The 27,176-nt window shown below is 44.3% G+C and overlaps 2 protein-coding genes across 2 annotated transcripts in view; one reads left to right on the top strand and one right to left on the bottom strand.

Annotated features, from left to right (window-relative positions):
* Positions 1–8,271, bottom strand: part of LOC306971617 (bile salt-activated lipase-like) — a 25,949-nt gene extending 17,678 nt beyond the window's left edge. The window contains exons 1-4 of the mRNA XM_079567953.1: positions 8,138–8,271; positions 5,511–5,644; positions 5,337–5,406; positions 2,680–2,827 (exon numbers count right to left, since the gene is read on the bottom strand). Of these exons, the coding sequence (XP_079424079.1) occupies positions 2,680–2,827; positions 5,337–5,396 (208 nt within the window). The 5' untranslated portion in view covers positions 5,397–5,406; positions 5,511–5,644; positions 8,138–8,271. The remainder of the gene's footprint in view (positions 1–2,679; positions 2,828–5,336; positions 5,407–5,510; positions 5,645–8,137) is intronic.
* On the top strand, positions 8,237–27,176 carry LOC306971053 (hamartin-like). The gene is made up of 20 exons (XM_079567180.1): positions 8,237–8,253; positions 11,920–12,031; positions 13,160–13,263; positions 13,490–13,642; positions 14,818–14,962; positions 15,135–15,289; positions 16,721–16,794; positions 16,947–17,157; positions 17,598–17,763; positions 17,847–17,923; positions 17,998–18,207; positions 19,132–19,256; positions 20,015–20,052; positions 20,128–20,318; positions 21,528–21,710; positions 22,790–22,900; positions 23,535–23,657; positions 25,288–25,478; positions 25,546–25,716; positions 26,544–27,176. The coding sequence occupies exons 2-20, from the start codon at positions 11,929–11,931 to the stop codon at positions 27,046–27,048; spliced, it is 3,036 nt and encodes a 1,011-aa protein (XP_079423306.1). The 5' UTR covers positions 8,237–8,253; positions 11,920–11,928; the 3' UTR covers positions 27,049–27,176.

Raw genomic sequence — 27,176 nt, 5'->3', positions numbered from 1 at the left:
TAAACCAGGGCTAAACCAGGGCTAAACCGGGGCTAAACTAGGGCTAAACTAGGGCTAAACCGGGGCTAAACCAGGGCTAAACTAGGGCTAAACCGGGGCTAAACCGGGGCTAAACCGGGGCTAAACCAAGGCTAAACCAGGGCTAAACCGGGGCTAAACCGGGGTTAAACCAGGGGCTAAACCAGGACTAAACCAGGGCTAAACCGGGGCTAAACCGGGGCTAAACCAGGGCTAAACTAGGGCTAAACCGGGGCTAAACCAGGGCCTAAACCGGGGCTAAACCGGGGCTAAACGGGGCTAAACTAGGGCTAAACCGGGGCTAAACCGGGGCTAAACCAGGGCTAAACCAAGGCTAAACCAGGGCTAAACCGGGGCTAAACCGGGGCTAAACCAGGGCTAAACCAAGGCTAAACCAGGGCTAAACCGGGGCTAAACCGGGGCTAAACCAGGGCTAAACCAAGGCTAAACCAGGGCTAAACCGGGGCTAAACCAGCGCTAAACCGGGCTAAACCAGGGCTAAACCAGGGCTAAACCAGGGCTAAACCAAGCTAAACCAGGGCTAAACCAAGGCTAAACCAGGGCTAAACCGGGGCTAAACCAGCGCTAAACCGGGGCTAAACCAGGGCTAAACCGGGGCTAAACCGGGGATAAACCAAGGCTAAACCGGGGCTAAACCAGGGCTAAACCGGAGGTTAAACCAGGGGCTTAACCAGGACTAAACCAGGGCTAAACCAGACTGAACCAGGGCTAAACCGGGGCTTAAACCGGGGCTAAACCAGGGCTAAACCGGGGCTAAACTAGGATTAAACCGGGGCTAAACCAGAGCTAAACCAGGACTAAACCAGGGATAAACCAGGGCTAAACCGGGGCTAAACCAGGGCTAAACCGGAGCTAAACCGGGGCTAAACCAGGGCTAAACCAGGGCTAAACCAGGGCTAAACCAAGGCTAAACCAGGGCTAAACCAAGGCTAAACCAGGGCTAAACCGGGGCTAAACCAGCGCTAAACCGGGGCTAAACCAGGGCTAAACCGGGGCTAAACCGGGGATAAACCAAGGCTAAACCGGGGCTAAACCAGGGCTAAACCGGGGTTAAACCAGGGGCTTAACCAGGACTAAACCAGGGCTAAACCAGGACTGAACCAGGGCTAAACCGGGGCTAAACCGGGGCTAAACCAGGGCTAAACCGGGGCTAAACTAGGATTAAACCGGGGCTAAACCAGAGCTAAACCAGGACTAAACCAGGGATAAACCAGGGCTAAACCGGGGCTAAACCAGGGCTAAACCGGAGCTAAACCGGGGCTAAACCAGGGCTAAACCGGGGCTAAACCGGGGCTAAACCAGGGCTAAACCAAGGCTAAACCAGGGCTAAACCGGGCTAAACCGGGGCTAAACCAGGGCTAAACCGGGGATAAACCAAGGCTAAACCAGGGCTAAACCGGGGCTAAACCAGGGCTAAACCGGGGCTAAACTAGGGCTAAACCGGGGCTAAACCAGGGCTAAACCAGGGCTAAACCGGGGCTAAACCGGGGCTAAACCAGGGCTAAACCAGGGCTAAACCAGGGCTAAATAAACCAAGGCTAAACCAGGGGCTAAACCAGGGCTAAACCAGGGCTAAACCAGGGCTAAACCGGGGATAAACCAGGGCTAAACCGGGGCCTAAAACCAGGACTAAACCGGGGCTAAACCAGGGCTAAACCAGGGCTAAACCGGGGCTAAACCGGGGCTAAACCAGGGCTAAACCAGGGCTAAACCAGTGCTAAACCGGGGATAAACCAAGGCTAAACCAGGGGCTAAACCAGGGCTAAACCAGGGCTAAACCAGGGCTAAACCGGGATAAACCAAGGCTAAACCAGGGGCTAAACCAGGACTAAACCAGGCTAAACCAGGGCTGAACCAGGACTAAACCGGGCTAAACCGGGGCTAAACTAGGATTAAACCGGGGCTAAACCAGAGCTAAACCAGGACTAAACCGGGGATAAACCAGGGCTAAACGGGGCTAAACCGGGGGCTAAACCGGGGCTAAACCGGGGCTAAACCGGGGCTAAACCGGGGCTAAACTAGGGCTAAACCGGGGCTAAACCGGGCCTAAACCGGGGCTAAACCAAGGCTAAACCGGGGCTAAACCGGGGCTAAACCGGGGCTAAACCGGGGCTAAACCAGGGCTAAACCGGGGCTAAACCGGGGCTAAACCAAGGCTAAACCGGGGCTAAACCAGGGCTAAACCGGGGCTAAACCGGGGCTAAACCAAGGCTAAACCGGGGCTAAACCAGGGCTAAACCAGGGCTAAACCAGGGCTAAACCAGGGCTAAACCGGGGCTAAACCGGGGCTAAACCAGGGCTAAACCGGGGCTAAACCGGGGATAAACCAAGGCTAAACCAGGGCTAAACCGGGGCTAGACCAGGGCTAAACCGGGGCTAAATCGGGGCTAAACCAGGGCTAAACCAGGATTAAAAGAGGACTAAACTAGGATTAAACCAGGGCTAAACCAGGGCTAAACCAGGCCTAAACCAGGCCTAAACCAGGCCTAAACCAGACCTAAACCAGACCTAAACCAGGACTAAACCAGGTGTAAACCAGGCCTAAACCAGGTCTAAACCAGGACTAAACCAGCACTAAATCAGGCCTAAACCAGGACTAAACCAGGTCTACTCCAGGGCTTAAGTTCTGGTGTTTGGTACCGGTCCATCCTGGGTGAGGTGTGGGTTTCTCCCATCTTTTCGGGACGTCAGCGAAGGGGATTCCTTTGAAAACATCGACGCCGCTGAAGAGGCCCGTGCTCTGTCTGCGACCCTCGACGGCGCCCCCTTCTGTCTGCACCACGCCCAGCTGAAACAGGGCACAGTCGTCTACTCTGAAAGGTGTACCAAAGTATTTCTGCTGGAACAATGCACTGGTCTTATATACTGCTTTTCCAGGAGTTACATTACATTCAGTCATTCCGCACTCTGTAGTGGAAAACTATAGCAGCTAATCAGCTCTGTGCTCACTCGTGGACAATGGCTGGCAGTTAGCACAGAGCCTGTGTCGTACTTTTAAAGAAACCTTCGAAAGTCAATGCGAAATATGAATGGGGATTTTTACTTCCAGACCCTGGCAAAGGACGGGAAGTGGGCGGGACGGTTGAGCACTATGGATTTCTCACAAGGATGATCGCGAGAGAAGTCGGCGCAACAGGGGCGGAGAAAAAAGTCCAGCCGACCGCTCCACATCCGGAAAACAGCGGGAGCGTCCTTAGATCTCGTTCAGGTATCGTGTTCATTTCAAGTTTGTCCTAAATAAAACTAACTTCCCCCGCTATTATGTGTCCTTTACTCCAGCAACATCATCCATAATGACAAAAAACTTTCCCCTTTGTTAGTTTGTTCACGTTCATGAGTTTGTTCTGAAAAACATGAAGTTTCTATAGTTTAGGGGCAGTACACAACTTTAATATAGTTTCAGTCATGTTTAATTTGTTCAGATCTAAAGTGTTGCCCTGAGGAGAGAGGTGGGGGTCACATGTTTAAATTGAGCGTTCTCTCCCCACACAAATGAATGGAGTCAGGCGCCATGTTAAAGTATAGCGCAGTATGACACGCTAGTTTCATGATATTTATATAATTCCTGTGGTTTTATTTTATCATGAACATATAATAAGATGATGTTTAGTGGCCAGTGGTTGTGAATCCGACCCACAAAAAGCAGATACTGAACTGAATATGATTTAGCTTTTAGCTCAGAGACACTTTTATACGCTAATTCCTATCTGAAGTAAACTCTCAAAACATGTGTACATTCATTCATGATTTCTGATGAGGCTTTGACCTAATCACGTGAATGTGGACAACAGCTGAAAACATCTGGATCGTTCATAATTTGCCATGTTTGAAGCTAGTGATAACGGCTATAGGAAAAATACATTGAGCAGGCTAACAGAAAAGCTTCCCGAAGTAGCCAGCTTGCTAACTGATTGAACGCCCCTTCTCCTTTTTAACGGGCCCTCTCGGTACCTGACAAAGTGAAAAGGTAAAACTTTAAAACGTAATTTGGATAACTTAAAGCCACACCGCGTAGAATTTTACCCAATAAATAAAATTGAAATACAAGCATTTATTTGATGATAGATGTTTCATAATTGAAAAATACCTCATTAATGTACAAACAAACATGTGCTTTTGCTGTGAGCGGCTCAGCTCTACTAAGACCTGACTGTAGCTTTACCGGGAGTGGGTACGTCTCCAGCTCGTTTCCATGGTGATGTGGACTCAAACCAGCACAATTTGAGATTTAAATAGTTTAGGTTCCCATCCAAATCCATTTTTTGATCAACCACTGCAAAAATAGCATGTTCTGTGTTGACCTGGTCATGTTTTGTACTGAGGCAACAGTATAGTCCAAAATGTGACGCAGTGTGCCTTTAAGATAGATTTTGTACGTCTGGTGGGCTTTCATACAAAATGGCCGACATCCAATATGGCGGATGGCATTGATGTAAAATATTTTTTGCTCAGTTTGTCATGACGTACGTCTGTACCAAAACCTTCCGACCCTAAGTGAATATCCACAACCAAAATACTGATTCTGATATTACTCAAACTCTATTTCTAAACTCTACATCAAGGGTGTCAAACATACGGCCCGTGGGCCTGAGCCGGCCCGCGAGAAAATTTAATCCGGCCCCTGCCCTGTAGAGCATAAATTCCAGAGTATGTCAAAAAAAAAAAGTATTCTCTATCCCATTCCTGTGCGGAGATATGAATTTTTAAAGAATAACCAGAATGCTCATTCCAGCCACTAGGGGGCATTAAATAAAAAAAAAAAAAGGCCAGAGTTAGAGCTAGAGTTCCACACGTGTCCAGCAGAGGGCACTGACATAATAAGAGCTTGTGTGGTAAATGGACAGTCTGCCCCAGGGCGGCTGTGGCTTCAATAACAGCTTACCGCCACCGAGTGAATAAATAATTAGTTCTGCACTTTCAGGACCTTGTGACACAGGCTTGTAAAGTGTATTACAAGTGTAAGCCGTTGTTATTAATGAATTAATAATTAATGCTTCGTTTGTGCACGTTTGTGCACATAAAATTAGCGTTTGTGCGCACTTCGTTTTTGAGATATTGATCATTAATTGGTAATTGATCAGCCTCCCCATAGTGTCTGATTCACTCCAAACTAGTATCATTGTTCAGCTCTTCGTTTGTGCACGTTTGTGCACATAAAAATGCACATAAAAGGCTAATGTTATGTGCACATACAAAGCACAAACGAATGACACCATTTTGAAGCAAATCGGACACTATGGGGGGGCTAACTTCCCACAAGTCTACTTGAGTTGTAGTTGCTTTTTCTTGTTAACTACCTTGGCGGCTGACAGCAGGTCCAGCGTGAGGAGAAACAGGATCGCCCCCAAACTCTCCATCTTCAAAACGCTTGCGACAGGAAACAAAAATAATCAACAACAACAGCAAGAAAGAGAGACGACAAGAGAGAAATGGGTTTCCCTCACACCTGCTGCTGCTGTACTTATACTCACCCTTATCTCAACACACGCACATGGAACACTATGGGGGGCGCTAAAGAGACACCTTATCTTCTCTGTCCAAACCATGATCCACGGGGCGACCGGGCCAGCTGTCCCTCTGGGTGCAGGGGGTATACAGGCCGAAGCTAGTCAAATGTTATGCTTTTTAATGCCATTTTCATGCCTAAATAGAATATTTTTACGACAAAAATGAGAAAAATCTGGGTATATTTCATTTCGTAAGGTTTGGAAACATTCAACCAAACAGAGGAATGAGGTGAAATACAATATGTTCAAGTAAATGATATACAATCTAAAATGTTCCATTCTTGTACCTAAATTATTTATTCTCTATATATAAATGATCCATGTAATGTCTCAAAAAGGCTAAGATCTGTTTAGTTTGCTGATGACACCACCTTGTACAGTTCTGGTGACGATCTAAACCAGCTCCTAGAAATGGTGGAGAGAGAGTGACACAACCTCAAAGTCTGGTTTGATATCAATAAATTGTCTTTAAATATAAAAAAAACAAAATGTATGATTTTCTCGAACCGAAAAATGGACAGCCAGATAAACCTAATGCTCATCAATATGCCTTTAGAACGAGTTTATGAAAACACATTTCTTGGAGTTATAATTGATCATGATCTAAATTGGAAGTCTCAGATTAATAATATCAGAATGAAATTATCAAAAGCAATAGCGATATTATATAAATCCAGATATATTTAAAACAAAGAGAGCTTAATTCTTATATATAACTCATTAATCATGCCATACATCACATTGTTTAGAAATTTCGGGAAATACCTATAAATCAAACACCCAAAAATGTTCTAAACTTGTGTCACAAACAGTACAAAATATGTTCACCATCAGACGGTATGAGCTCAGAGGAGAAGAGCAGTTTGTAAAGAAAACATTTCAAACAAACACCATGAGATTTTGTGTTTCTGTTAAAGGGGTGGATCTCTGGAATGACTGTACAGAGGATCTCAAATTATGTCCCTCTCTCTTCCACCTAAAGAGAATGTATAAAAGTGTTATACTTGAAAAATATATTAATTCTGTTTACTAGTTTGTTTAAGACTGCATCAACTTAATAAAAAAAATAAAAAAATCCTTTTGAATGTCTGATGTAATGTTAGAAAGTTAACAAAAACACGTGCTGTAAGTTCAAAGGGTAGGCAAAATAAGCATTAGCTTCAGCCTATACCTTTTCGGTCATTTTGCATGTTATGAAGAAGTATACTTAACTGAATGTCAATCTTTTATGCATAATTCTGACCTAAACTAAATTGGACACAACAGGTACTGCAGCTGAATGAGTTTTAGACCACCGTTTTTGTGTTTTTGACAAATGCATGCAATAAAAACATTGAGCGATGCCATTGTTGTGGGTCCTGATTAAAAGTTAAATCATAAATATTGAACATTTAAACATTTCTAAGTCAGAAGACCAGATTCTGCAATATATTGTGGCTTTTTTTGACAGACACATCTTGTTGCCAAATACCGTGTTGTATGATAACAATTTAGCCATATGTACAAGTTCTCCCTTCAACCCAAAACCCATCAAACGAGTGGCAAAGTCCTTTGTGAAGAATAGGTAAACTTAATTAAATTGGTCACGCTGGATCTATAGTGGCAAACATTATCAGTTTCCAAACCAGTCAGTCAAGTCCAGTCCTTTTCTGACCTGATATCACCCTAAGGCTGTGCCCTCTTTATGTTGCACAGCCTTATGTCCTACACTTTTTCTATGACTGTGTTGCATAAAATGTTCATTATTGGGTGTCCTAACTTTCTGCGGCTTTAGAATATTTTGTTATATATTGCTTTCCTTGTGTGATCCCTGACTGAAACTGCAAATGTAGTGCATCAATGTAGGTCTTTGTATCATAAGTTTAATTTTTCATGTCCCGGTTCATGTCCCACCACATCACAAACGGTCCGCTTTTGCTATACCATAGTTTTCCAGGTGCATTGGCCCAACATGAATGATTCTTTCAGGAGACACGTGTTGAACCCAAAGCAGTTCATCATTCCAGATGATCCAAACCTCCTCGAGTTTGGGAGAAATTGCAATACTTGGCTTAAAATGTATTTTGTAATGTATCCCGTTACTTTCTCGAATCAGCATACTGCATTCTGAATACTTTGAATACTACTTTCACATTGATTGTCATTATATTTATGCATAAATATGGCGTATAATTACAAAAATAAAAAACGTGATTATTAGAACACCTGTTATAAACTCACTTACCATTAATTACGAACTCTAAAAATCTCTTGGCCAATGGAGCAGCAGGTCACAGTGCATCATGTGACACGTGTGCAGTGTTTGTATGAACTGTTGCATAAGGCGTTTTAAATGTTTTGTTTTATTTTAGGAGGAAAAACAGGTCAACATTAAAAGTTATTTCTTAATAATGTTGTGCAATATGGAGGTAAAATGTAATGATTGAGGACTGGGATATATTCCATTGATATTTGGAAAAAGCAACCATATTCTAAATACTCACAAATGAAAGTATAACTTTACCACAATAGTTACTCAAATGAGTATTCTCAACACTATTTAGTTACTCTCAACGCTGTCTGTGGAGCAGTTCATTCCAGATGATCCAAACCTCTTCTGTGGGGTAAATGATTGACAGGTGCACGTGGAGGGGGCAGAAGCTCAGGTTTCGTGGGCGTGGCCTGCCGTTGCTGATGTCTGCGTGAGCGTCCTGACGCATGGCCGCAGGTAAACAACCGTTCTTCTTTAACTGTATTTTCTTCTACTTTTCCGCTCTTTTGTGACACACGCGCTCCTTCCGCGGGCACCGGAACAGCGCACGCGCCTGTGTGCGGGTGCACGCGGCGTGTCAGCGGCCGCGCGCCTCGTGAGGAGCATGTTTTCCCCCCCGTTAGCCTGTTAGCATTAGCCTCAGTTAAAAGTTCAGAGCTGCGTGTGAGGCGCGTGATGACGTCACACAAAGTTTGTGCAGAAGTAAACACTGCTCTGCGCATGCGCCACGGAGAGCGAGCAGTGTCCGGTGTCACATGTCAGGGCTGCTTTTATGGCTCCACTTCAGAATGAAATCTCTGGATCCGAACGACATTACAAACTCTGTACTTTCGTAAGCAGCTGGTTTTTACTGGACTATGACTCGTAATGCAGCTTCAGAGTAAATCTATTCACCTGTCACTGCATTAAAGCGGTAATGCACTCGTTTTTTTTTTATGTTTCAGCACATAGTTACCTTTTATGACTCCACTTCAGAATGAAATCTCTTGGACCTGTTCTGAGCTGGATCCTAACGATACTACAAACTCTGTACTTTCGTAAGCAGCTGGCTTTTACTAGATTATGGCTCGTAATGCAGCGCCTGAGTAAATCTATTCACCTGTCACTGCATTAAAGCGGTAATGCACTCGTTTATTTCTTATATTTCAGCACACACTGCGAAAAATAACTGTCTAGATTAGTTTAAATGCCTCAGTTTGAGCACAACAATCCAAATTTCGAGTTCGTTTGACTAGTTAAGATTTAGTTGGGCATTTGACCTAGATTATATTCTGTTCTGAGATGTTTCTCCATTTCATCTTTATCTCAGGTCATTTTCTTTGCCAATGGGGAAGGAAATGGGTCTCATCCCATCAGAGGTGGGAGTAAGTCACTAAATGCAAGTCTCGAGTCAAGTCCAAGTCGTGAAGGTCCAAGTCTCAAGTAAGTCCAAGTCAATCGGTCATGGGGTCAAGTCAAGTCAAGTCAAGTCATAGCTTTTGTCAAGTCAAGTCAAGTCATAGCTTTTGTCAAGTCAAGTCATAGCTTTTGTCAAGTCAAGTCATAGCTTTTGTCAAGTCAAGTCATAGCTTTTGTCAAGTCAAGTCAAGTCTTGCTTTAGCCGGCAAGTCACCTCAAGTCACAAACGCCAGCGTGTCTACTTTTCATGTGTTTAATCTTGAAAATAATAAGTGCTTTCTCAATAATAATAATAATTTTGAAAATTTAGGCTAAAATCAAACTTTTTAAAATCTCATGGATTTGGATTTAAAGTCTAATTAATATTTAAACGCCACAACATTCAAAATATATCTATTATAAATAAACAGTCTATGTACAAAATTGCTGGGACAGCATTTTAAGGAAGGGGGCTCGGGGGGCGACTTAAAGAATATGAAATATAGTATTTTAAATATGAGCTGCTTTTCCCTGCAGTCTGAAAGATAAATATAAAATAATATTTTTTATTTTTGTTAGTTTCTGGCGCTTCTTCTGTCAGTGGTTCCCCTGTAATGCCCCAGCCCCTGTATACTCGGATTCGCCCCTGCTCAAAATAGATTCCGCGTGGTCTTCAGTCCCGCTGGCACTGGGCTCTGTGCGGATGCGTAAAATAACCTCTAAATGCTGTAAACTTTGTGTGAACGCCTTAAAACATCGAAAAGCCCCAAGATTCCTGTTGATTAATCCAGCTGTTACGCATCGTCGTTCTGGAGGCTCCGTCTGCGCAGTAGGTTCAGTCCATTGTTTCAAACGTTTTCCTGTCCATAAATCTCCTCCTCTTCACTCTGTTTAGAAAACTTTTAATGCACGTATTTCGACGTCGTATTTCCTCCTGCCTTTTCCCGCTGTATTGCTTAGAAGCGCTGTGTCTGGAAACCGAACACGCATGTGGATAATTACCATAATGTAAACATAGATGCGCCACTTTTACAAAATTAATCCTGATCTTTCAACAGTTTCACTCAAATAAATAATAACTATAAAGTCACAGCGAGTCATTGAGAGTCATTGGCCTCAAGTCCAAGTTAAGTCTCGAGTCACAATCAGCAAGTCCCAAGTCAAGTCAAGTCTTTTTGCAGCTTTGGTCAAGTAAGTCTCAAGTCCCGAAAATTGCGACAGTCATGTGACTCGAGTCTCCCACCTCTGCATCCCATTGACAGTGTTACTTTCTTATTTGAAGTGAGATTATCTTAAATGTCATCAAACTAGCAAAGTGAATGTGGTCAGATCAGGAAAAACTCTCAAAACAAGATCCATTTCCTCAATTCAAGACATTTAAGCCAATGCTTGAGTTTTGCTTTATATAGTGCAGAGTTGAGCGGTCAGATGTGTTATTATGATCTATCTATTAACTTCATAGCATGCAGTGACACCTGCAAGTTCACCTTTACCCTAATCTAAAAGTTCACAGCCTATGGGCCTCATCTACTACATCAACTCGTCTATAGAAAGATTTTTCATTGCGCTTTTGTTTGTCACATTTTCGCCACATCACTTTTTGTTGCCCTTTTGTTGAATATTCGTCACTTTTCTCAAGAAGCTTTGGCTAAAACCGAACCTGGAGGAAATGTGCTTGGTTAAGGCGGGGGGTAAGGGGTTAATGGGAGGAATAAACAGGAAATCAACAGAACTGAAGGCTGCTTCTTTTACAGATAATGAACTGCAGCTTAAGAATCTGATTTGATAGTTATTCACTCAAATATGTATCGCAGGAGAGATCAGAAGAGATCATCGTCATGTCGCTTATTAGAAAGAGTGTTAATCAGATTTAGATTAAGGAAAGTTGTGCTATGTTTTGACATAGGGCTGGACGACATGGCAAAAAAAAAAAAAAAGAGTTTCGATTCTATTCTATTTTTCCAATGTATGTGTTGCTGATTCATGAACTTAGACGTACCTTTTATCCAAACCTCAAACAAAAGAGTGGAGTAGCCAATGTATTTACTCAACTCATTAGTTTGAAATAGTTTCACTTAAGTAGAAGGAAAAAGTATTGGCGTAAGAGTAATAAAGTACTTGGAGAAACTACTTGAGTACTGGGACTATCCGAGCAACTGTTTGAACGGTCTGATTCATTTTTCTGTAAAAACCTATAAAAAGGAATCAAATAAACAAACTGAGAAATGCATATTTTGCACATCAAATGAAGAGTTACTTACTCAAGAGTACAGATACTTCATTTTAGTCTCTTACCCTCCACCTGAACCCGAGCACATTTTCTCCAGTTTGGCTTTACCCAAATCTAAAAGCTGCTTGAAAAGTATCAAAATAGCAACAAAAATGAAGGGAAAGCTAGGATGAAAACAAGAAAGAGTGACAAAAACTTGTGACTAAAAGAAGCGACAAAAGAGCCACAAAAGAACAACAGAAAAGTGCCGAAAAAGTGGCATAAATGTGATGAAAACACGGCCATGGTAAGGAAAAAGATCCATTTAGATGAGTTTTGTAGGCCTTGGCTTTCAAATAAGGCGTTACACCTTTTAAATTTTTATGTTAAAAAATATAATGAATGATTAGCAAAGAGTTTTAGCGGGGTTGAGCCCTGCAGTAAAGAATTGGTGGGCATACAGTTGTGCAGATCTATCTTCATCTACTGTGCGGGGCTGCGACCAAAATGACCTTCTTTGTCCCCCCCCCCTCCAGGTGTTAGCCATGTCCCGGGAGCCGGTGGTTTTGGACCTGTCTCTATTGGACTCGTCCGATCTGAAGGAGGCAGAGCTGGTGAAGATCTCACTGTCGCAGCAGCTCAACTCAGGTATCACACACACAGGAGAAAAGAAAACAACATGACAAACTTCTAATTACTTTGAGTTGGTTGTGAGTGCAGTTGTCTAAACCTGAAAAAAACAAAGGTTATTTGGGGTGCTCTGTGGTTGGGCGGGGTCAAAGAAATGGGCGATGGATGTGAGATGGTGGGAGCTTTTACACTTGTGCCCAGTGAAAATAGCAAACACATCGATAAACTTAACAGAAAAATAACAGGATTTGCCGTGGACTCAGGTCAGACGTGTTTACAGCTGAACTAATCTCGAAACGACAACCGTGTCCCTAAACTGGATTGCCTCACTTCCGTCAGTCTACCCCAGGGCAGCTGTGGCTACAATAGTAGTTTACCACCATCTGTTAACATGGGACTGGAGAAGTCCAGATAAAATCAGTTACTACACAAAAACAAAGCCGTTTTTCGGCCGCGCAGAGAAACGGTGCAGTGTCGACATGTTGGTGCAAATGAACATTGGACATTTTACAGAAATCAATCGACTAAACATCAGATTTGAGCGGAGAATATTTTCCCTCGTTCTCCGTTTAAATGAACGGGCTTCGCGCTCGACAGGAAGTGTCAGTACAACGGAAGTGCCGAGACAAACCATAAAGTGGCAAAAGTGGGTGGGGCGGAATAAGGCGAATAAGACGCACTAGCCATATAATGCCTTAAAAAAACAACAGGCCGAGTAGGCGTACGGTTTGCTAACGTAACACATTAAACAACAAACTAAATAGGTGTCTGGTTTGTTAACGTCACATAGACAGTTCAGATAACTAAAGCATAAAGAACATACCACTGCACCGTTGACAAACCACTCCCAACAGCACATTTTAGCCCTCTAGCGGCATGTGAAATTATATATTTGAATAAAAAAAACAAAATTTAAATCACATATTAGTCTCTCCGGAGTATAAGACACACCCCCTACAAAACTATGGTAAATACGTACAGAAAATACGGTAGAGTTGTCCTGTAATGCAGCTAATACAGATGGAAAAAGAGTCTCCTACAGCAAATATAGTATATATATTTAGAAGGAGATTTGTTTTTTTTGCTGACATATTTTATGGTACCATTACACACTGTTCAGCGTTTGACCTGCAGTTCCTCTCTCAGACAGAGGAGGCGCCGTCCTGTCGTTACTGGTGGACTTTTACCTGGAGACGTCTTCTTTGCAGGCCGTGGCTCTGCTGTCGACCGTAAGAGAACAACTGCACAAGGTAAAGCAATCAGAGAGCAGCTGTTCTGTCATTGGCCGATGATTTATCCGTCTGTTCTGTCTGTCTGTACAATAGGCCAGGATGAATGATAGCTGTGTGTGTAAACTCTGTTGCTCTTGATCCTCAGTGGGACTCTTCTAATTAGGTTTTGTTGGTGAAGGCTCTCGGTCGTGCAGGTGTTTTCCATGCTTGAATTAACAAAGAAAGACTTGTTCTGTCTCTGAAGGGGCTGCTGGAGAAGCTGAACGATGCGCTGGGTAAAGCTGCGACGCGATTGGCCGCTCTGACGCTGCTGGGTCACCTGACCAGGAAGCAGCCTTCGTGGGTGCATCTGGTCACGCGCTGCCCCCTGCTGGCCTCATTGCTGCGCTGCCTCAAGGTCTGTCCCTTTTGGAAGTAATGTAACAAGGACATGATGCAAAAAACAGGGCAGGACTGGCAGAAAAACTCGTCCCTTGACTTATTGGTCAAACCGGCTCTCGACCGCCCCCGTTGCATTGCAATAGTTGAAACCATTTGCAGAACAATTAGCCCTTGTCCAAAAACAGTACAAGGTACAAAACACAGAATGAGAGTGGCTTGTCTTTTCTGCCAGATTCAAGCTAACGCCTCACAGCACTTACCATTTTAATCCTGTGGTTTAGAACTTGTTGGAACATTTGTAGAATAACTAAACATCCTTAAAATGTGAGCTCCATTAATGAGGTTCCTCCTGCAACAGAAATAAACTTCACAAAACCAACCAAATTATGACACTGTAGATTTGAATAATGAAATGGCAAAACTCGCTGAGTTACCAGGGTGTAGAGTGAGAATAGAAGTCCCAAAAAACATGCTAAATCCTTTCAATGGAAACCAGAGGCTATTTCCAACTGCTGACTGGGGCTGGGGGCAAGTCACCTGACAACTCCCAACTTGCACTTCTTGCAGACATTTATTGAAAATATACAAACTTACAACTACAGCAAAATAGAGGTCTGAGGTTCTCTGGGTCCTGGAGGGTGTTATAATAAACTCTTTTCACTTATAATGGCATAGCCCACTTATATTGGGGCATAAGTAATATCTGAGAAATTGGCCCCATTGCTCATTATAAAAGATTATCTGGGAACCATAACTCAGCATGTCCATGGAGGGGGCTAAAAGCACCAGAGGAGTTTAGTGAAGGTGATGTGTAATTACATCCAAATATTGATCTGAACTTATGTGGAACAAGCTCTTGTGGGCCGGTGTGGTGCTATACGGGCCTGTTAACACATCTGGTCTGACCGGCCCAAAAGTACATCTGTGCAAAAGCGAATCTGCCTCAGGACCTTAGAGCAGTCTCACAACGGTAACATATTTTTAAAAATGAATTGGTAAAAGAGATAAAATTTAATTTAAGTAAAAGTAAAGTAATAGTTTGTTTTTTTAATGCATACTTTCAGTCAGTGCTTGTTTTAGTGTGCTATAAAATATAACTTCTCTTTCCGCTGTAACAAGTGGCATCAGGACAGTCCAGGTGTTCTTGTACTGGATCCACACTCCCTCAGTGACCCCTCTCTCATCCCGCAGACCGATGCAGACGCTGTCGTCCTCACCACTGGAGTCCTGGTCCTGGTGACTCTATTACCCATGATCCCTCAGTGCGGGAAGCAGCTGGTCTTTGACTTCTTCGATGTGTTCGGACGCTTGGCCTCATGGAGCCTCCGCAACCCAGGTATAAACCACAACAAGAACAGGTTTATACAAAAACGTGATCGTAACATTTCTTCTGTTTTTGCCTTGTTTTCCTTTTCATGGTGAAGCGTGGTTGTCTCTTCCTGTTGAATTCCTGGATGCCTCGGGTGGTTTACTCACATTAAATGTTCTTGTATTGTCTTGTGTTGCAGCTCAGGTGCCGATGCTGCAGATGCTCCACCTGCAGGGGGCGCTGTACTCTCTGTTCCACAGAGTCTACGGCATGTTCCCAGTGAACTTCCTGTCCTATCTGCGGCTGCACTACAGCATGAAGGAGAACGCAGACACCTTTCACCGAGTCGTCAAGGTCTCAGCTCGCTTCACACAAACACCATTTCAGAGCCGGGAATTCAACCCACAACTTACAATCCACATAGGGCTGGGCAATCGTGACAAAAATTAATTTCTCAATGTTTTTGGGGGACTTTCTCAATATTGACAGCTATATTTGTGCAAATTTTAATTTACATCGCTCTGTCACTCAAAAAGATAATCCTGAACTGACTACGGAAGGACAGAGAAACACTGTCCATATAAAGCCCGTTTTTCCTCTATTTTTTCCTATGAAAAATTACTTTCAGTTTCAAAAACACAAACATTGCGCCTGAATTCATCCTCTGTATGGCAACATGACGGGGACAAAACTTCTTCCTTGTTGTGAGTCAGTGGCGTTGATCGTTCATAGGCACAGCGCCATCTGCTGTTCATAGAGTGCATTATTAGCCTTTTGGACAAATGGACTTTTGACTTTCATAGACAGGGACAAAGAACTTATTACTTTTACTCCACTACATGAAAGATGAATATAACACTTTCTGCTCCACTACACGAAAGTGACAGAAACACTACTCAAGTAAAGTACATGAATATATACTCATGAATTCTACTTACGTGCAGTACTTAAGAACAGTCCACAGTTTTTCCATACTGGGATATGTTCTTACCTGAGCTTAGACAAGTTGACGCGTACTTGTCTGGTCTTTGTGTGTGCCTGTGGAAGAGCTTGGTCGCTTCTAACTTCACCCCATTTGGAGCTATAGGAATACAATGGGAGAGGCTAAATGCTAGCAACATCTTTGGTCGTTTTGCGTGACTGAGCGTATGCATAAAGACCAAACAGGTACGCATCAACTTGTCTAAGCTCAGGCAGGAACATATCTGTAAAAATGGTGGCCTGTTCCTTTAAGTACTGTAAATTCACTGCGTTACTGAAATACTGAAATTCCAAATGCTGGTAAGTTCATTAGGCCAATGTAGAAAGTTTCTGTTTATAAGAAGGTACGAAGGTATTACTTGTTAATATTCCAATATTATATTTTATTCAGTCTTCATCAGGGTTGATTATGCGTCACAGGTTTGTGTCACATTTAAAGAGCAGGCTACTTATGTGACCAAGATCACGTGTGAAATGCAAACCTGAGAAAAAGCACAATATTTACACGAGACTCCAACCACTGAGTACAGAAGACGACTCGAATACCTACATTGAATATTTACAGTATTTACAAATTAAATGGCAGGAGGGAAATCGCAGTGAGAACGGACCAGACCAAAAACTGGCTAGATACACAATACAATGTAAATATGTAGAGTCCGTTGGTTCCCACAACAACTTAAACTTAGACGGTCGACTCACTTCACATCTTTGGCCCTTTTCTCCACAAGGCCAAAGAGGTGAAGCCCCACGGCTATAAGTCAGGTCAAGTTTATCATTACCCTGATATTTATTTGTTTTTAGCCCATGTTGGACCACGTCAGAGTCCATCCAGAGCTGGTCACCGGGACCCAGGACCAGGAGCTGGACCCCACCAGGTAAAACTGTGTTGTTGTAACTGCCATACACGCATAAAGCAGGACAAAGGACAATGATAAATGTGTAGCAGAAATATAAGCTTAAACATGAAAATCTAGACACTGTCCTTGGTGAATGTCTGTATGATTTAACTCCGGTGTTCTCTCCCCAGGTGGAGGCGTTTTGAAGTCCATGACATCGTGATGGAGTGTTCTCGTCTGTCTCTGGATCCTTTGGAGGCGTCAAGTGAAGACCTGCTGTACTTCTCCTCCTCTGCACCCCCCTCTCTCCCTCCTCACGCCTCTGCGCTCCCCTCTCTGCCTCCTCTGCCCCTGTCTGTCACTGAGGGCGACTGCAGCCCTGGCTCCCACAGCTCACTCCAGGTACATTACACTTTAGGTGTTTATTATCACAAAAGCTCCTAACCCATAACCCTCTGTGAGTCTCATATTTACTGTATATCCATCGATTACACTGGGTTAGTGTCTGTCCGTCCACAGTTTGGGAGAGACTGGGGTTGGTACATAATTTGTGTACCAACCCAGTGGCAAGGCAAGGCATTATTTATTCACATTTCGTACACAAGGCTGCTCAATGCGCCAGTGCTAAGAGTAGCCACTGGGGAAGATTATAAGATTACTCAAAGATGCGTGATTTCATCTTTAAGCTAAATGACAAAGAGCTGATTTCTCTAGTTCACAATAAAAAGGCAATAAATGATCAGGGAACAACAGACATAAAGTTGGTTTTTTGTTTTGTTCAACTTAAAATGTAAACTGAATCTAATTTTAAGAATGTTTTCATTTGTCTCTGTGCTAAACAGGCTGTGGATCTGTCCTGGAGCCCTTCGTCTCACTGCGGTCTGTCCACGCCTCCACCTGAGGGACACACCCCCTCGACCCCTGGCCCCGCCCCTTCGACACCAGGCCCCACCCCTTCAGCTCCAAGCTCCTCCCCTTCTACACCTGGTCATGCCCCCTCGACACCAGGTAGCATCACTCTCGTCTTTCTCTTGTCTGTCCCTTTGTCTTAATTTCGAGTCATTTTATTTCTAACATCTGACTTTGCGCAGGTGTGACGGCTCCCTCGCCGGCCTCTGTCCCTGTGACTCCGCCCCCAGTGCGCTCACCTGTCCCCAGCAGTTTCCAGGTAAAACCACTCTGGCTTTGAGTTGACTTTTTGAACTGTTTTATTTTAATGTGAATGAGTCTCGTCCATTGCAGCAAGAGAAGCAGCCGGTCACGGCACAGGAAGGGCGGAGTCGAAAATACGTCCAATCAGAGTCCCCCATGAAACCCCGCCTCGAAACACCCACTGACCAAGCCCTGCCTACACCTGGTCCCACCCGTTTTGCTCCAGAACAATCGTACGAGGCTCTGTTTGAACTGGCTTTGCCTCGAGCTGCACCACTGTTCATCGCCAAAAAGACCAAGGTAATATTTTGTATTTTCTTCCACTTTAAGGCGAGTTTGTTTTATTCAGTCAGAGTATAAAAAAGACCAACCTCTCTGTTTATGATTTATTAGATTTTTTGTCACTTTGAGCCGGAGATTTATCCAGGAAGTAACTCCAACATGGCTGTGGCTCTCCCTGGTCTTTCCCACACTTCTTCATTCACAAATACTGGCATGTTTGGTATCCACGTGTAGCACGAAAGGCTGTGAGCGAGATGACGCTGTAATCCAAATGTGGTCATTTCCTTTGTGGGAGACGGCAGCAGCTAAAGATGGGAGAAATATACACACATGTGCAGACAAAGTTACTAAACTTCAGGGAAGGTTTCTCCAAATGAGTTTTTCATTCCGCAGAGGCCAGGGCTAGACCAGTCTGACCAGGCACAAGTTTTGGGACTGACCTCGAGTCGTGGCCAAAGTGCACTGGACCAAGACTAACGTGACTTGAACAGACTGCTGGGCACTGGTTGGCTCTGATTCAGTATTAACAGACAGGTATATGGATTTAGTATTTCCTCATACCACTGTTGAAAAAGGTGATTTTGCTGATGTTTGCACAACTTTAGCTGGTGTTAACATAACATTAGCACTTTAGCTGCTTTTTTCCTGTAGTGTTTGCCCTGGCTCCTCTGAATAATTCCATAAACCCCACCAAAAGGCAGCATTTGTCCACATTGTTCTTGCTGCGGCTTACAAAACCTTTCGAGCAGTTCTGTGTTTGCTTCAGTAATGTGCACGTCTGTGGGTGTGCCGCCCACAGCAACTGCGGGCCTCGCATGTAGGGGAAACCCTCGCGTGTACTGGATGAGTAGATATGTCACAAGGCGAGTACAGTGACCGAGGCATGCGGGATTCAAGAGTGTTATGTGGAACTGCGGGTCAAGTGCGCCTCATGTCCTGTAGGAGGTGCTGCAGCGGGCCGAGCTGGACCACAAACCCGTGTCTCCTCTGGAGCTGTTGGATCAACTGAAGCCGGTCCAAGACCTGCTGATTCTGCAGGGCGACTACGCCCACCAGCAGCTGCTCAGGTGAGTCAGGCCATGCCCACCAGGTTAGTCAGGCTACGCCCCCTAGTGTGGTGAGTTGCTTCTATGATTTGTTTAAAATGTCAATTCAAATTATGGAGGTAAGAACCTAACATATAATAATATATAATACAGACAGACCTCCATTTTGGGTAGTTTAATATACAATACAATAAAGGAAAGACTCACAGCAGCACAGTCAGACCTGAAAGTTCTGTCTATCTTAACTGTGCTAACTTAGCAGCTACACAGAACAAAGAGCAAAGGTGCCCGAGTTATGAAGGGACTCTTAAAATCTCATTTGGACTTTAAAGGTGCATTATGCAACTTTTTATGTGGAAAAAAAATGTATGCGTATCTCACCTTCTAGTGGCGTTTATGCTACAGGATCAATTCTATTTCAGATTTTTTAGGTTTTCTAGATCGAATGTATACGTAACCATGGACACAGATCAATCACCAGTGAAAACCTACCAGAAACCTTAAAAACAATTGATCCCGGAGGGTCCTACAAGCCAATGTGATGGAAAGCAAAGGCACAAAGTTAACCAGTAACCATCATACAGCCGCTGGGTCACTGAATGGTCAAATACAAACTAGTATTTACTTTTTTTTTTTTGCACAAAAGTTCCATAATGCACCTTTAAAAATTTAGACAAACTGCCTAATATTGTTCTTTCTTGTTGTGGCTGTGTCACTCAGACCAGGGCCCCACATAGCGCCCCCTGGTGAGTAGTTTCTTCTCTCTGTGTGTGTTTTAGGTCAGCCATGAACAAGTACATGGACCGCAGCTCCACAGGTAAACACCAGCACAAAGACAACCCTCTGAATTAGAGCCAAGCTGATGATTGATTGATTTTGACTCACCCTGTAGGTTCCATCCCTCTGACCACCTCTATAACCCCCCCTGCTGTCTCTGTGGAGGAGCTGAGCATCGAGCTGCTGCTTGTCCAGAATCAGCTCCAGTTCGAGAGGTTCAAGAGGCAACAGCATGCCATGAGGAACCGCCGTCTCCTGAGGAGAGTCATCCACACGACTGCGCTGGAGGAGCAAGCCAACGCCATGGTCTTGTCACACAAACATTTAGCGACACAGACCAGGGCGGCACAATACATTGACAAATTATCGTTATCGCAGTTTTAGGCAGCGTATTATCCATATCACAAGAGGAGGTTTTCATCTGACAGAGATTTACACATTTTTTGCATGGTAACATGCAGTGGTGTAGTCCACAGGAGGAGAAAAATGTGTGTGAATTGGAATTTTGGAATTTCTGCCTAAATTGGCCATAAAATGTGGTCTGATCTTCATCATAATCATTAGAATCAGTAAACAGTGTCTGCTTAAACTAATACCCCCAAATATGTAAACATTCACAGGACAGGGACAAAGTAAGTTAACCCAGGAATCGAGCTGAACAGTATAGTAACAGTATAGTAAAGAGGAATGGTCCAAGATTTATCCTGACCGTTGTGAGCGTCTAATCTGCTACTACAGAAAAGAAGTTATTGCTGCCTCTGACCCGACACCGATGACACACATCGGCAGCAGAGGCTATAGGCTTATGCACAGTTTCCCCACGTGACGTCTTCTTGGACAGTCAGCCAGACGCTGTACTTCCTGTCAGCGATCGTTTACGTTCACAACTAGCAGGTTCCCACACAAATATAGAGATAGCTCAGGATCTGGTTAAGGACAACGAGTTACTGATGGAGTCACAGGAACGTGTTACAAACATCATGTATGTGAATCCAGCCCCAAAGGAAACGCCAGCTGTCGTAAGGGCGGAGCTTTTATCTTAGATAACGAGCGCAGGCTCGTTCAAAACTTTGCGCTAGTTTTATTTTTTATTTTGTTAGCCACGTTAGCCTCAAGACAAAAACATCCACCGTTATGAACACGGAGGTTTCCTCCAGTGAAGTCGTTACGTCTCATGTAATATTTTTTAACCTGCTCCAGTCACATCTTAACTTTTACTCGCTGTCCTTTATGAAATCTTAAGCTATTGCTTCATTTCTGTGGGACCTGCTAATTTTTAATGGGAAGAGATAACAGACAGGAAGGACAGCGTCTGGCTGACTGTCCAGGTGGAAATCACGTGAGGTCACTGTGCATATAGCCCATTTCGTTATTGCCGTATTGAAGAAAGTTATCAAATATCTAAATGTCTTAGTCCTGGTTTGGACTTGTTTGGACAGTGAAAACATATTCACTGTAGACAAACTTACTGGAAACATGTTTTGTTTTTAACTAAGTTCTCTGTGTGTCCTGCAGAGGGCGCAGCTGAGCGTGCTGGACGCTGAGATGCGTTTCCTCCGGGAGAGTTTGGAGGTAGAGCAAAGGCGTTTCACTGAACTAAAGCTCGACTCTGAGAAAGCCACCTCCCAGCTGCAGAGCCACATCCAGGACCTGAGCTCTAGCCAGCAGGGGGCGCTGCAGGACAAGGCCCGACTGCAGGTAACGCACAGAGACACAGTCCTATTCACCTTATTCTGAAGTTTCTTGTTAAACCTTGAATAAAAGTCAAGCTGATAGTTTTTCGGGCAAACATTTGTGACCAGACACAGAAAGTAAGGACAAGTCGGTTCTGGGGCATTTTGAGCTATTCACAGATTATGAAAGTGTTGTCTCCAAGCTTTCCAAAGACGTGTAACACATAGAAATTCTCCCGGCACGCCCAGCACCAGCTCTCGCAGCTCAAGGTCAGAGCTCACTGCTGCCTATTCTTCGTAGCCTGGCATAAAACCAGACTGACTTTATGACTTTTATCTGACTAAATATTTAGACGCTTCTTTCTCCCGTGATGCGGTGGCGTTTGTGTGAGGGGCTGGTGTGAACTTTTGGACACAGTTCTGTGTCCAACTGTCAGAGTTCTGTTGATCCGGAGCTGAAGCTCAATGTCGATGTGTGAAATAAACAGACATTTGTCCTTTGGTTTGTTCTCGGAGTCTCATTTAGGGCTCTGTTTTATCAGAATTATATGGACACAAAGCCTGAGCCTCACAGCGACAGGTGCTTGTTTGCTTAATACGTAAGCTAATTCCCTTTAGTTTACTGATGTAAAATGTAAAAACAAGTAAAATATTGTTTTAATCAGAAAAAGAAAACGCAACTTTTGGAGAAAATTGCCCACGAAATCCTGGAGGGACTGCTGTATGTGGACAACAACTGTAAACATCTGGATCGTTCATAATTTGCGATGTTTGAGGCTAATGCTAATGACTATAGGAAAAATACATAGAGCAGGCTAATGCTAACAAACTCTGAAGTTTTCCGGACTAGCCGACTTGCTAACTGATTGCATACGTTGGTTTTTAATCATTACAATTTCTTGTATGCAGAGATGGTTCTAATAATACAAGGATTTTAGTAATAATTTTAGTAATAGCTCAATCAAATTAAGCAAGGGTACAAAGGTTCTTCAGCCGTCATCTGCTCTATGCCTTCCCTCTTCCTGAAGCTACAGCAAACCCAACAGCCTCCTCTTCTGTGTCGGGATATTTCCTCTTGAATCCATTTCCTGTTCTTGTTCCCAGAGCGAGCTGGAGCAGTGTCGGGCGCGGCTGAAGGAGCAGGAGGCGGAGCTTCAGAGAGCCAATCACGAGGCTTACAACGCCCAGCACCAGCTCTCGCAGCTGTCCATCAAGGTCAGGGCTCACTGCTGTCTATTATTCGTAGCCTGGCAGAAAACCAGACTGACTTTATTAATGTGTCACACTTTGAACAAGAGCAAACCAATCAAACACAAAGCGACTTATGCTTTGTGTTTACATCCTCTGCCATGATTGTTTGTAGTCCACATGTGCAGTCGAGTAAATGATCCGGTGAAAGTCCTCGATCGTTGTGTCGCGGCCGCCATCTTCACTGTTTTGTTTACGGCCCGGAGGAGCACTGGTGTCTGATGGAAAATCTTAGCGCGGAAGATGACGCACTGTTAAACGTCCGCCTCCTGTGCTCTGATTGGCTCTGCTTGATTTTGCCGGAGTCACCGAGATTTAAATCACACAATTCCAGACTGTATCCCCATGTATCTCTTAACATAGAGGATCAGTCTGGCTCGTGCCAGGCTATATTATTTGTGGAAAAATGTCCTGATGACTCTGGTCTGTGCATTTTGTGTCATGCTTTTTAATCATAAAATATTTAAATGTCCTCCCGACTTAATACAGTTTGAATTCTTTTATGAATTGACCATAGAAAGATGTTAATCTTTCATGTTTCTTAATCTTCAGGTGGAGGTTTGGTCTTGTCCTTTTACTGTTTCCTGTTTGTCCTCTGCAGGTGAGCAGTGGGGAGGAGCTCCAGCAGCATCTGTTTCTGATGAACCAACAGCTGCTCCTGCTCCGAGAGTCCAACAGAACCCTGAGCCAGGCCCTGAGCCTCAGCCAGACGGGCTCCAGCACGGTACAGCGCCCTCTACAGGCCACACAGCACACTGCCACAGCCGGGGCGAGAAACAAACATCCTACGTGGTTCTCATCATGATTTTTACATAAGACTAGGGCTGTCAGAGTCAAAGCTTTAACTCATGATTAATTGAAAAATAATGAGTGCATTAATCCTCTAGCTTTTCAGCTAATTTTGACCCGAAAAGCCACAGGGACCACAGCTCATCAAAATGACCCAAAAGCCACAGGAGATTTTTGTAAAAAGAAGCAGAAAAAAATATGAATGTATGGTGATTTTAAAGCTGCCTTAAGCAATGTCTTTTTGAATTTTTTTCATCAATAGGTGGAGTAGTGAACTCTGCTGGTTAACTACTCCACCACCACCACCCCCCTCCCCTCACATGGCTTTCCCCCGCCCACACCCCTCGCTCCCCTCCACACTGTTTAGACCACATGCTTGATCGCATTCAATGAGCTACAAAAGGGTGCAAAAGGGTCCATTGCAACCTTGTATTTAAAATGTTTGCATCCTCAGTTTTAGTGGCATGACAATATATTTTAGGGGCGACTATCTTTATTTGCTTCCTTTTGAAACAAATGCGTCCTCAGACAGTTTGCTCTGGAGCCGGCGCTGGACATGCAGCACCTCCTGAAGCTCTGATGCAGCACATACCTTGAAGCTCTGAACCTGAGAATTCAGGCTGAGCCAATTTTTACCTCACATGTTCTTTTGATCACGGCGTAAAATGCACTAGCATGCTAATGCTAACGGCAACAGGCCACCGTTTTTACATACTGAGATATGTTCTTACCTTAGCTTTGACGAGTTTATTAGGACCTGTCTGGTCTTCCCCCGTGCCTTCAGTCACGTAAACACAGCGCAGACGGCGTTAGCATTTAGCCTCTCCCTCTCTCCACTATAGCTCCAAAACAGGTCAAGATGGAAGCTACCAAGCTCTTCCACGTTTTCCCTATTTAAATATGGTTACGTGAAGTGTTCCACTACAAAGTATAATTACACAAAATTAAACAATGTGGATTTTCTAAGTGGATAAAAGGGGGGACTATATTGTAAGGCGTAATAATACCAGGACTAGTTCTAAATCCGCGCAGTAATTTTCACTTTACTGTGCAGATGCCAAATTACTCCTGGTATTGAAGCTATAGAGGAGAGGGGGAGAGGCTAAATGCTAACGCCGTCTGCGCTGTGTTTACGTGACTGAAGGCACGGGGGAACTCGTCAAAGCTAAGGTATAGAACATATCTCAGTATGTAAAAACGGTGGCCTATTCCTTTAAGACTGGGACACAAATTATGACTGGACCATCTGAAGTAGTCTAATTAAATAGAATTGGCTTGTATTTTAGTTTATGAAATGGTGCTAAAGAATAACTGCTAAAACCTATTTGTAATGATCTTATGTGAGTTGTTTATATTAATGTAACCTAAAGCCTGTAAAGCCGTCCAGAGTAAATAAATTACTGGTGTTTAGTTTATCATCAGGCGCTGAACTGAGCGCCCGCTGCTCCTGACAGGTTTAATCCCAGCTCCTTTGAAAGAGGCTCAAATGGAAAGGGCACGTTTAAGTTCTCCTTAACCTTCCCTTAGTCGAAGAGGCCTGTTGTGTGACATGTCTCTGTGATCAGCAGGAGGCGACACTGCTGCAGGGCATTGTGGGAAATGAAGTCCAGCGCCTGAAGGAGAGCGAGGTGCAACTGAAACAGGCCTTGGATTCAGCCAATCACAGAGCAGCGGAGCTCGAGACACAGCTAGCCCTCAAAGACCAGCTCATCCAGGACCAGAAGAGGCTCCTAGAGGACTGCCAGGCCCTGAGCAGGTCCGGGTCCAGGTCTAGTCCGTGTTTAGTCCGTGTTTAGTCGCTTTTTAATCCTGTTACTCTGCAGGTCTCAGCTCTCGGCCTCTGAGTCCCGCTGTGTGGCTCTCAAGTCCATCACTCAGACCCTTCAGACGGAGATCCTGCAGCTCTACGGCCAAGTCCAGAACCGGTCCAACAACAACCGGGACCCGAGCCAAGGCCAGGACCAGGATCTGAGCCAGGACTGGGGCTACAGCAGGTCTGTGTGGCCAGGCCATCTTAACTCTGTTTATAAAGCACAGCCAAAGTGTCGGACATTATAAAGAATAAAACTATGTAGAACGTCAATGTGGAGATTTGTTGCTACTTTTCACTTTTAACATCTTAGTTCTAGCACTGTCAGAGTAAAAAACAGACCAGACTCGAGCCGGAGATTTATCCAGGAAGTAACTCCAACATGGCTGCGGCTCTCCCTGGTCTTTCCCACGCTTGTTCATTCACAAATACTGGCAAGTTGGGTATCCACGTGTGGCAGGAAAGGCTGTGACTAAGATGACGCTGTAATCCAAACATGGTCATTTCCTTTGTGGGAAACAGCAGCGGCTAAAGACGGGAGAAATATACACATGTGGATCATGTGCAGACAAAGGTACTAAACTTTTCTCCAATATCGAATTCCTGCCTGATTTATTTCAGATTTCATGAGTTTTTAACCAAATATCAAGGAGAAATTAGATTTTTTTTACCCTCCAGATTTTTTCACATATGAATATCCAATTCAAAAACAATATTAGATCCAAAATCCCTCTGAAATAACAATTATATCATATAACAAAATAAAACCATACAGTTAAACCTGGATCTATCCATTATTCAGATTTCGTCGCTGAAAATATGTGCAACTTTAGCCATTTTTATGCATAAAACGCCTTATTTTTAAGTGAAAACATACATTTGTCCTCATTTTGATCAGTAATCTACAGCAGCAGTTTCAAATTGATGTCTCTAAAGCCACACTGTGCAGCATTTCCTCATGTCGTCCCTGTCGTTCCTCATGTCAACCCTAAATCACCGTGTTCCCCGCAGGCCCCGCCCCTCTGCTTCCGTCAACATAGCAAACGGCGCCTGCGCTGACCTGCAGCCGCTGTACTCCCCTCCCGTCGACTCTCCGCTGACTGTGGGCTCCTTCCTGGAACGGGAGGCGCGGCGGCTGTTCGGACCGACCAATCCCAGCCCGGAATCGGAGGAACGGGCGGGACCGGACGAGCCGGACAGCGACGAGCGCCCAGACCCCGAGGGAACGACCGACGAACGGCTGGAGGAGGCGGAGCTCGAGGAGGAAGCGGGCAAAGCCAACGACAGCCCGGAGCCAGAGGGGACGGCCAATCGCTGTGCGGAGGAGGCGGGGCTGGAGGAGGAGGAAGGCGAGGAGGTGCAGGAGGAGATGCTGTTGGCTGGAAGTCCCCCAAACACGCCGCAGAACTGGGCCCCCGTCAGGTCCTCCGCCCACGGTGACCTGACACTCGCCGTCCGACAGCGCAGACTCGAGCTGAGCCTCATGGACTACAACGAGACCAGGCCGGACTCCTGACCTAGACTCGTCCGGGACAGTTTAGAGGGATATTAAAGCCACACTGCGTAACATTTCACCCTAATCCAAGCCTTTATTTAGCCGTTATATGTTATGTAAAAATGTGCTTTGTCTCCCAAAGATTAAAG

The sequence above is a fragment of the Gobius niger genome, assembly GCF_951799975.1.
Source record: "Gobius niger genome assembly, chromosome: 1".
NCBI lineage: Eukaryota > Metazoa > Chordata > Actinopteri > Gobiiformes > Gobiidae > Gobius > Gobius niger.
This window is presented reverse-complemented; position numbering and strand designations above follow the sequence as displayed.

Bases quoted from the DNA above. Each gene is read 5' to 3' on its own strand.
- LOC306971053 (XM_079567180.1), top strand. From the start codon at position 11,929: ATGTCCCGGGAGCCGGTGGTTTTGGACCTGTCTCTATTGGACTCGTCC. The intron at 17,764-17,846 runs GTAGCATCACTC...GACTTTGCGCAG, and splicing joins TCATGCCCCCTCGACACCAG to GTGTGACGGCTCCCTCGCCG. The intron at 19,257-20,014 runs GTGAGTCAGGCC...TGTGTGTTTTAG, and splicing joins GCCCACCAGCAGCTGCTCAG to GTCAGCCATGAACAAGTACA.